We start from the raw sequence: 11,588 nt of genomic DNA on the forward strand, positions 1-11,588 counted from the left end.
GAATACATATCGACTTTGCAGGACCAATGGAGAGTCACATGTTTCTGGTGAGTGTCGACTCTCACAGCAAATGGCCAGAGGTAGCAGTTATGAACAGCACATCTTCTAAGAAAACCATAGAAGAGCTTAGATCTGTGTTCAGTCGTTTTGGGATACCACAGCAGCTTGTAAGCGATAATGGCCCCCAAGTGGTGTCTGAAGAGTTTCAATTCTTCCTGAGTGTGAATGGGATTCAATACATCAGATCTGCGCCTTATCACCCATCCACCAATGGCCTGGCTGAACGATTAAACCAGACTCTGAAGAACGCTCTAAAGATATCACAGGGTAAGGGTTCCCTAATTGAACACTTTTCTGTTATCCTATAGAAACAGGCCACATGCAATCACTAAAGTCTCTCCAGCTACAGCACAGCTGAAACGAAAACTGCACAGCAGACTGGACCTGCTGAGACCAACAGGAACCAAGCAGATTGTCTTGTCACAACAGCGAATGCAGGTGGAGAGGCGATGTGACGAAAAAGAGTTGTGTTTTATAACTGTGATAAAGAGAGAACCACCACTCGCTTGGGGATGACGTGAATGTCCGTAAAAGATGTTAAAAATGATGGCTCAGCCCTCAATAGCATTTTGGGCAAGTGTAATTTATTTACAGTGCCAAAAATATACAGTCCAACGGTGAAATATATATACAGGTGCACAACAACGATGGGGGGAAAAAAAGGGGAAAAACAAAACCCAAAGTACCAAAAAAACAACAAACAGCAAAACAAAGAGGAAATAATCCAAGCAAAAATATATACATATATCCACAATATACAGGTGATTGGCGGTTCGTTCGAGGCACCACAGTTGCACTCTCACTTCGACTTGGTAAACAAGCAATTAGTTTAAAGCTGCAGTAGGTAACTTTTGTAAAAATGTATTTTATACATATTTGTTAAACCTGTCATTATATCCTGACAGTAGAATATGAGACAGATAATCTGTGAAAAAATCAAGCTCCTCTGGCTCCTCCCAGTGGTCCTATTGCCATTTGCAGAAATACACCGCTCCCGGTAAGAAACAACCAATCAGAGCCAGGAGGAGTGTCTTAGCAGTGTCAATCAAGCTCGCGTGCGCGCTGATCACACTCCTCTCATGCACAGCGCATACAGGCGTTCAAATTCAAGATTACCGGTGTGCCGCAGCTTTGCTTATGGCGAAATAAAACGATGTTATGCAAAGGACCACCCTGAAATCTACAAGAAACCATGCCATACATAATTTGTCAGGCCTGTTTTGAAATTATCTTAGTTGTGTAGTTCTTAAAAAATGAAACAAATCAAGCAGGGATACTTACTTGTCAAGCAGAAATGTGGCTAACTCTGCATCGGTTTTTAATCCTTTCAGGACACGTAGCTCCCTCCACCTCGGAAAAGCCGCTCCGATATTTACCCTCGCTATATTTCGGGCTCTATCTAATTCTTTCTTTTTGGCTTTTTATCATCGTCATCTGTCTTGTTCCGTTTACCCGTCTTTATTTTATGAGCAGGAGCCACTCGAGGAATTGGCAGTTTGGATTGTTTGTCTGCCATTAGCAAACCTGCGGCACACCGGTAATCTTGAATTTGTACGCCTGTACGCGCCGTGCATGAGAGGGGTGTGATCAGCGCGCACAGGAGCTTGATTGACACTGCTAAGACACTCCTCCTGGCTCTGATTGATTGTTTCTTATCGGGAGCGGTGTATTTCTGCAAATGGCAATAGGACCACTGGGAGGAGTCAGAGGAGCTTGATTTTTTCACAGATTATCTGTCTCATTACTGTCAGGACATAATGACAGGTTTAACAAATATGTAAAAAATACATTTTTACAAAAGTTACCTACTGCAGCTTTAAGTCTGGCCTGCTCTTATATAGGCCAGACTACACCCCGCCCCTACCACGGGACTCCTCAAACCAGGTATGTATAGTAGGTATAAACTCTTTAATTACTTAACCCAGTCCTACTCATTCCTATACATTCAATTAAATTAAACACAAACTCCACACATAATCCACAAATAAAACATTCATTACAAAAATAATACATTTAACACTTTAAATTTATCACACATAAAACATGGGTACCCCTATTAACATTACACAATGGTTTGGCCGGCTTCTGGTGCACTGCGCCGGTGCGGCGCGGTCAGTGACGTCATAACCGATTGCCGCTCGATTGCATTAGGTGTGTTCGACATCGGCTGCGGCTGGATGCAACCGATCGGCGAGATTAGCCGCGTGCAGGCGGGGAGGAGCTGAAAACGGAGACGTGAAGTCGGACACTTTCTGCTTCTCGTAGTGACGCTCGCGCTGCGTTTGCATCGGTTTGCATACTTTATCACAGCTGAAGTGAAATAAATGCAATATTTGACTAATACACTGATGTTTCAGAGACCTTTTCATTCAAAACATTATGTACTGCTTACAGCGTCTGTTTTTACAAGAATAAAGTTCAACATAAGCATATGTTATTTAAATAACAATGTAGTGGGGTCTTTGTTTTTTTTCCGTTTTATTTTGATAAACATGACAATACAACATCGCGACTACATGAAAAGAGCTTTAACTGTTATAAAAACACAGATTTTTGAGCATTAGTGGAGCTGAAGGCATGACAATAAACACGAAACACACGTGATCGTTGTCATGCGGTGAATCCGGCCAATCATGAAACAGCTGTGTCGTCATCAGCGCTCGTGCAGCTCCTCTTGAGAAACTGCACTGGCTCACTCAGGCGGCTGATCTCGAATCGCTCTCGCGGTACTTTAAAGCCACATGTTACAGTCACATGATGTCAGCGCTGTCTCAAGTCGGACAACATTTCTTACCGGCATGCACTGCTTCAAGTCAGCCGCCGATCGGTCTTTGCGGCGCTGCATCAAGTCGAACAAGCCTATTGTTTGGCGATGCAGAGTCTCACACCGGAATGCCAACCATCGCACGCCCAATTAAACACACTAAAACAAGGACAAGACAAGACAATACATCAAACAACGTGCAGTGTGAGTGTGTGAAATGTCCAGGGTTATGAATACTGACGGAGGGGCAAAGAAATAATGTTCAACATGTCCATGTGCCATCGGGACTGCGTGTGCACCCGCGCCGCCGACGGCAGAAACAGCGGGAGGGGAAATGAGCGTGGACCATTACAAAGGCTAGTATTTCTGTGTGAGTGCATGTGTGTGTGTGTGTACCAATGTTGCCCAGTGGGGACAATTATGTCAGCTTTGGCACAATAACATATTTCATTTTATGGTTGCCTAAAATATACATACAGAGATAACTGGAGTAGCCAGAGTGAGCTGAGTGACGTTATCAAGTACGCTAAGATACAAATTAAATTAAATTCAAGTACACTACTGTATCATGTGCAGAATCACCAGACTTGTGTCCTCCCATCCTGAGGAGTCTGTTTTCCTGAGTCTGAACTACTAAGTACACAAGCCTGAAGTTTGCATACTTGGTATTAAGAAATGCCTCAAGTGTGCTGCACAAGTCCTGAAAGCGTCTTGATCAACATTTGTGTCACAGATCAGTCTCCCGGACTCCATTTCCCATAATCCTCCTGTTTCCACACCTGCACTTACTTCCCTCATCTTCTCCCCATCATCACGGATCACCTGCACCTGGACTTCCTCATCAGCACTGCCTTTATAATGGACTCACTCCCTGTCCGTTCTCTGTTAAGTTTACGTGTGTTAGTTGTTCCTGCTGCCTTTATTGTAATAAATATCTTTGTTTAGTGGATCTCTGTGAACGCCTCTTCTCTCCTGCAACAGCACCCGTAACAGAAGAACGGACCTAACCGCTGCAGATCCACTATTTAAGATGGGCCTATTCACTGTCTCCTAGGCTCCTACTCCTCCCGTGCCTCCCACACCAACGTCGGCAGCGGATCGTCTCGTTGGGCTCCTCCAGTATGGACGTTCGCTGGAGAGGTATGTGGAGGAGTTTGTTGAGTTGGCTTTTCTGACGAATTGGTCAGACGCTCATTTAAACGCCCTGTTTCTGGATGGACTGGACGAGAGCACCATCCGTTTTGATGAACCTGAGTATTGTTTCCTTAAACTATACTATTAACTTTAATTTTGTATTTAAATGGCTCCAAATTCGTTGTCGAAGAGGTTCCGGATTTTAAGTGCTCATCTCGTCCAGTCCCCCCAGAAACACGGGCAGCCTGGCCAGTTCGTCAGCCTCCATCTTCCTCCACATAGCCCTCCAGTGAACTGTTCCCTTGTGTCCTGCTGGACCCACAAACTTCCACTGAGTCCAGAGGGCAAAAGAAGAGGAGGAAGAGGAAGAAGGGCAAGCTCTCTCCAGTCTCCTTTGAGCCAGATTCTCCAGTCTCCACGGAGGCCTCTCCAAACTCCGCCGAACCCACTCCAGTGCCAGTGGGGCTTCTGGTCGTGTATGAGGGGAATGGACTGGACCCCTCGTCATTCCGCTCCAGCCGCCGCCGCCGAGCCTGCATCTCCAGTCTCCGCCGAGCCTGCATCTCCTGCCCTCGCCGAGCCTGCTCCAGTAGCCCACGTACCCACTCTGTTCCTCAGACTTTTTATGTTTCTCCTCAGCCCCCTTAATGATTTTTTTTTTTTTTTTTCTGTTCATCTGATCAGAATCATGGAGGGGAAACTCTCAGGCAAATCCTACTTTGAGCGTTAGGATGAGCTGACCGCTGCGCTGCCTGTCTCCCTATTCAACACAATGGCACCTTTACATGCAGCTAGTAGGCTATATGGCAAGTTTACATTTTACACTTTAAATGTTTGTTTTGTTTTCACATGATTATAAGAGTATATAACATGTTCACACAAATGGTTTTATATTTAAATAATTTATATTCAAATTAATAAATTTCTGGAGATCTTGTCATATTTTATTACCATTGAATAAACCGTAATAACGAATTAAATGTTCAAGGTGTCTGAATAAATTTTGGTTTGACTGTATAGCAATATTTGAATGGAGCATGTTGATCCAGATATTGTGTCATTTGAAGTCCTCACAGGAGTTGGCGCCATCTCTTCACAGGCGTTGGTCATCTGAGGTCTTCTTTAAGAGGCTGGATCCAAACTGAATCCCATGTACTCTCTAGTGTCCTTGGGACAGGTGTCCCGAGATAAAACAAAAAAGCAAATGGAGAATAATTAGCATAACTGCTTTTCACAACATTAAGCAAAGATAGTCATATGCAATTGATCTGATATAACTGGAGTACAAGGATATGAGATGCATTATGTGAATGCTTGGCTAAAGAGGAGACAAGTGTGAAAACGCTCTTCCTCTTTTTAGAGGACTTAGATATCCTAGGTACAACCAGAAGTCCAGAGGTTTGTGATCTTAAAGAGATCACAAGGATTGTAGAGCGATAGTCAGAGGTGGGTAGAGTGTCCAAAAACTGTATTCAAGTACAAGTACTTATATAAATATTTAGTCAAAGTAAAAGTGAAAGTAATAGTCTAAATTTCTAGAGTAAGAGTAAAAATGTATCCAATGAAAAAACTACTCAAGTAACTCGTTAGGCCTTACTAGTAACTTTGTAACTACAACTATATATAAGACATGTTATATATCAATACGATTGAACCTCAAATGATATAAAGCATGTTTTAATTTCATTTCTCAGTGTTAAAGACAAACTGTTCACTGCACTGGTCAGTTTCTGTACTTCATCTTTCTCACATACCTTCATGTGCACAAAAATAAGTCTTTTGGTTTCTGCTAGCCTCAGTTTCCTGTGAGTCTGCTTCACAGCATGTATTTTAGCAGAGGTGCATTAAACCACAGAGCGTTTCTGGTTAAACAGTCTCAGTTCTTCTCTCTCATCTGCTCTTAACTGATCACTTGCACAAACAAATGTTTTGTTGATGTAAAAGCATTCTGATTGTTGTATTAAGATGGATACAGATCCCCTACCTGTTTTAGGGATTACACCACATTCAACTAAAATCCTTTAATGCATTTTGGCCATTAATTTACATGACAGTAGGGCTGAAACTAACGATTATTTTTTACAATCGATTAATCTATCGATTGTTTTATTAGTATTTTTTTCTGATTAATCTGATGATTATTTTTTATTAGACAGTTAAGCAACTGTTTGGGTACATTCATCAACAGAAAACTAATCATGTTATATAGTTCAACACAGTAAGTCTTATCTCGCTTTCTTATATTAATATGATATTCTAATATCGATCTATCTTACGCCGAGCGAACGCACAGAGTAACATCATAATATCATTTTCAACATACTCAAATGTATCTAATATGATAAACAGAGCTGCGTTACCTCATACTCATGACCGGAAGAAGCGGAAGTGGCGACTGAGGCATAATAAAAGTCCCGCTGCTCTTGAGGTGTGTGTCGCACTCGTCTCTCATTATCAATCGCTCCAGCTCCTCGTTCAGCTCCACAACACTCGGTCCTGCTCTGCTTCATACTACAGTAACATTAATAATCACATCCATGAACATGATTTCTGCATGAGTCCTCCCCAGATTCTTTTCAACCGGCTGTGAGGTGAAGATGACATTTCCCAAGATTCCATGAAATCAAGGCGTCATCAAGCTCTGCTTTTGTTTTGAATAGGTGACATCTAGCGGCAAAAAACTACATATTGTGCATTTAATTTTTACCTAATGATATTGACAAAAGTTTATGCAGTGTAGGTGTTTACTATAGACCAGAGGTCTCCAAACTCAGTCCTGGAGGGCCACTGTCCTGCAAAGTTTAGCTCCAACCCCAATTAAACACACCTGAACAGCTAATCCAGGTCTCACTAGGCATACAAAAAATTTCAAGCAGGTGTGTTGGAGTTAAACTCTGCAGGACAGTGGCCCTCCAGGACCAAGACCTCTGGTATAGACCTTTTCAATGGCATCCACTGTAAAAAGCTGTATAAAGTTCCTAGATCGCTTATAATTTTCCACAGCTCATATGGTCTGAAGTTTTTGTCTGCTGAAATTTCTCTGAAAGATATTTTGCAGTGTTTTGAGAACAATACAGAAACACATGAAATAACAGTACAACCCACTGAAGAGATGTATGTCTATCCCTCACAGCGATTAAAAATCAGATGGCACTGCTTTGAGGGAGGTCTATGGATGTTCATGGTCACTTTTTTGGGATTTAGCAGCAACTGCTTTCAAGTGTGAATCCTGAAATGTTTTGTTAATTCAGGAGATGAAAGTAGCTGTTTGAGTTCATTCGCTGATCAAACAGTTGAAGTCACAACCACATTATAACTTTAGCGCAGCAGTAACCATAGCGACAGTGTCAAACATGGTGGTGTCCATAAAATCCTGAAGTTTCACAATGATTCACGGAGCGTAATTAAATAAATGAGTCACAATCGAGGCGTAGATACTGATACTGTGGGAGGCATTTTGGTTTTACAGACCTTGTAGGACATTTATTTGTTCTCTGTTTAAAAGATTCCTATACTTTAGATCGGGCCGGATATTTTTATAATGACAGCAGATTTTCAGCATTCCCGGGAGCCGCCATCAAGTATTTTATGCAAATTTACATAATCGATTACATCGACGCGTTGTTGCAGCTGTACATGACAGCTGTGTTTTGGGAGACTGAAAACTTTTAAAAATGGTTTCAAGGTGCAAGTTTTTGAAAACAATACTATTATTGTAGTATATATAAAAAAAAAAAAAGAATTCGTGTATAAAAAAATAAATATCCAATTGTGAATACTCCCTGAAATGTCATGTCCTGTGAATTATTTGGAACCTTTTTTATTTACAATATATAATTCAATGGAATGATTTTACAAAGTTACATATGAGAGAAAGGACTGTTTTGGACAAACTAATTCACTAGAACGAATCAGACTTTCCAGCGCTACATACGAGAGAGTCGCGAGAGTGTTTTACCTCAGCTTGGCAATGAAGTTGTATGCACAAATACACACTAAAATTCTTGTTTGACAATCTTTTTTTTATCCCACATTTATCCCCCTGTTCGTGATTATTTTATTGCAGTAGTTTCTGTACAGAATAAAAGTAATTCATAATCAGTTACATGACATTTATTCATGAATGATATAGTCTACTGAAAGGATGACATACACAAAGCAGTCGGACGGGTCAGTGTGCTTCACCGCGGGAGGAGACGAGGCTCTACCATGAGCGCAGAGGAACACCATCTACTATGTGTTTAACCTAAGTCATGTGACTTCTATTTGTGTGCTGGTCATGTGACTGCAGCAGGTCCTTCACTTCCTGTGTTTTTACAACTGAGGATGGTGTTTGGATGAACACGTCGTTATGTGGTCCAGTGACTTTTAATAAAGAGTTTGTTTGAGCACTAACAATTTAATGATTTTATTTCTATAATTTAACTGCATGCAGGAAATTTAAAAATAAAGAAATGAAACTAACAGTAAATGTTCTCGTGTGCAAAAGTACATCCTTATAGACTGAGTTCAGATCAGTGTTACCTCAGCTTGGCAATGAAGTTGTATGCACAAATACACACTAAAATTCTTGCATGACAATCTTGTTTTTTCACATGACCCCTGAAAGAACACTTCAAAGTTCAAAGTGGGTTTTGAAGCTATTCTTGGAAAAGCTACTTTAGGACCATTTGCAACGTTAAAGGTACTATACAAATACAACTGTTCGTGATTACTTTATTGCAGTATTTTCTGTACAGAATAAAATTAATTCATAATCAGTTACATGACATTTATTCATGAATGATATAGTCTACTGAAAGGATGACATACACAAAGCAGTCGTTCAAGAATGTCCACATCCGGTTATTTGAGCATTTGATGGTTATTTCTGCATGCTCTTCTGTTGACTTTTAGATCGGAGTTCATAAAACAGCACCGCAACAATAGCCACGCCCACCAGAGCAGAGTGGACCAATCGGATCACAGTAAAACCACAGTGGGTGCAGTCTTGTGTGAGAAGAAATGGCATTCATGAGCATGTTTCATTTGATTTGTGGAAATAAAAAAGTGTAGTTTCAATGATATACCTGCACATGTGTGACAGAGTTGAGTGATGTTGAGAAGTTGAGTCTGGTTTCTGATGGGATCGTTGATCACACAGCTGTAGGTGTTTCTATCCTGATATTCCACCTCCAGAGGAAGAGAGACACTGATGCTGAAATCAGACACACTGATGCTGGACAATAAACCGTTTCCTTTGAACCAGGAGAGAGTCACATGACTCACATTCACCACTGATGAACACAGCAGCACACATCTGGACACTGATGAGTTACTACTGACGAAAGAAATGGGCAGATGAGCTAAATAAATAGAATAAATGTAATTAACATTAAGAAAGAGAGATGTGTTGAGTGAAAGTTCAGCATTTATAAGTGACTCGTGTCGACACTGGAATTAAAGTATCAGTGCCATGCAAAACTGTTTCAAAAATGTTTAACAAAAATACTGAGACTGTGAAAAGTGGTTTAACTTACGATAGACAGAGAGATTGAATGTGTTAAGTGTGATCCTTGTTCTGCTGCTGGTGACTTTATAAAGTCCAGAGTCTGTGGTTCTGCTGCTGATGATGGTCAGAGATCCAGTCTGAAGATCTAGTTTCAGTCTGTCTCTGAATCTCCCATCAGCATTTTCATCATAAAACCTGCTCTTATTGTTCTGTCTGTTGATTTTAGCTATGAGAATGTCATGAGGTCCAAATGTCCACAGTATCAGATCGTCTCTCTGTATTTCAGCAGCACCAGTGTAGAAAGTGACAGAGTTTCCCTCCATCACTGACACAGACTCACCAAACACACCTGATGAACAAACAGAAACAGTTTAGTAATTTTGAAACTATTTCAAATATTATTTTAACTAAACTAGTAATACTTTGTCATTAAAAAAAATCACTGAACTAATTTCTATGTATAAATGAGTAATTCACAATAAGCTAAACCTTTCATACTGGAAGGGAAAATGGCAACATTTCAAACATGAACACAAAAGCATGTGAGTATTTTAGTCTGATAAACTTAATGGCAAAAATAAGTGATGGAAATAAAAAAGAGCAAATGTGTAGTTGGACAGATAGTATAAACTGAAGTGAAGCCATAAAAACACTTACCAGATAGATTGCATGAGCTCAAACAGAAGAAAATAAATGCCACAAACATTTTGTTCAGCAGTTCGCCAATATTATAATAACCTGTAATGGTGAATGTGCTGCCCGTCTGGTGTAAAGTGGTTTACTGAAACTGCAGTCAGTGTGAATAAACTCCTCCCTTCTGAGACTAAAATTACACTATTTGATCTAAAGGAAGAAGAACAGAACCTGAACTCTGTCCAGAGATTTAAACTTTAACATTTTCTATTATTATATCCAATGTGAGACTCTAGAGAGTCCTCTAAATCTGATCAGATACAGTAGATATCTAGAGAAGAGTTTGCCCTTTAAACAACTGAATATGTTCAGAAGAAAACATTGAAAACAATTATTCTCTAGTTTAGTTCAATAAAACAGCGAATTAATCTAACAATTATTCAGATGTCTCTCCTAATGCACATGCAAGAATTTAGCTCCATCTAGTGGCAGTTTATGTGCGGAAAGTATATGTCATGAGTTGACTGATTGTGATGTCGTTTACTTAAAACTGAATTATCAAGATCATTATCAGGAGGCGCCACGTGACTGCCTCTCACTCTCAGAAAACACATTCATGAACATGAAGACCAAAACTATAGCTGTGTCCCACTCATAGACTGTAAATCCCACTTCGAAGTGCATGAAAGGGGTGGGGCTTTGGAGTGGAGGGTTGCCAGGTCTGCGCATCAAAACCATCCCTAAAGTAGTTTAATCACAGCACAAGTGTAAAGGTATCCCAATCCCAGACTTGGCTACAATGAGTTGAGTGTCATTACATGGCTAGCGGCTGTTTGACAGACAGAGACAGCTGATGTTTGTGTGCATTTTAAAGTTTTATGACTTTCTATTGGGTTTGACACGTTCACTGCCGGAGACTTAAGGCTGGTTCACACTGTGCGATTCTGGCCACGATTTGGTCGTCTGAGACTAATTTAGCAAATCCTAAAAGATTCCTATAATCCTAGCCTAAAATCTGTTGTCTTTGATCGCTAGTTTGACATGTTCACAGACAGCCGGTTAATGACCGTTGGGATCAAATTTTACCTCCGACGAAATTCAGAAGTCAGAAGATTTGACGCACAATCCTCCAGTGTGATTTCTCCTACGATGAACGTCAAATTGTCTTGTTTTTCAAGACAAGCTCACTCACAGGTTCAATCTAGCTCACTGTCAATGAACGTGTGTGGATTGATGATGTAAATCTCCAGACAAGTTTTCATGCGTGCATCCGTTTTTAATGCGTCTTGACTGTCGTACAATCTGACATGTAAGACAGCTGAGATCCCACAGTGTGACATGAGGATCATGTTCGTACAGTCTGACAAGTAACCATCGTAAAGGACTGTTATAAATCACACAGTGTGAACCCGGCTTTATACTAACAGGACAACATGCGCGCACACACTCACCCTCACACACACACACACACACACACACACACACACACATACACTGAGGTTCAGT

The 11,588-nt window shown here is 40.7% G+C and overlaps 1 protein-coding gene across 1 annotated transcript; it reads right to left on the reverse strand.

Annotated features, from left to right (window-relative positions):
• Positions 1–8,587: 8,587 nt before the first annotated feature.
• Positions 8,588–10,248, reverse strand: LOC125261366. The gene is made up of 4 exons (XM_048179942.1): positions 10,107–10,248; positions 9,478–9,798; positions 9,028–9,303; positions 8,588–8,947 (listed from the first exon to the last, which is right to left on the reverse strand). Exons 1-4 carry the CDS (start codon positions 10,153–10,155, stop codon positions 8,823–8,825), a joined length of 771 nt encoding a protein of 256 aa, XP_048035899.1. The 5' UTR covers positions 10,156–10,248; the 3' UTR covers positions 8,588–8,822.
• Positions 10,249–11,588: the final 1,340 nt, after the last annotated feature.

This window comes from Megalobrama amblycephala, unplaced genomic scaffold (assembly GCF_018812025.1).
Source record: "Megalobrama amblycephala isolate DHTTF-2021 unplaced genomic scaffold, ASM1881202v1 scaffold405, whole genome shotgun sequence".
NCBI lineage: Eukaryota > Metazoa > Chordata > Actinopteri > Cypriniformes > Xenocyprididae > Megalobrama > Megalobrama amblycephala.

Bases quoted from the DNA above. Each gene is read 5' to 3' on its own strand.
- LOC125261366 (XM_048179942.1), bottom strand. From the start codon at position 10,155: ATGTTTGTGGCATTTATTTTCTTCTGTTTGAGCTCATGCAATCTATCT. The intron at 9,799-10,106 runs GTAAGTGTTTTT...TTTGTTCATCAG, and splicing joins GAGCTCATGCAATCTATCTG to GTGTGTTTGGTGAGTCTGTG. The intron at 8,948-9,027 runs GTATATCATTGA...TTCTCACACAAG, and splicing joins ACTCTGTCACACATGTGCAG to ACTGCACCCACTGTGGTTTT.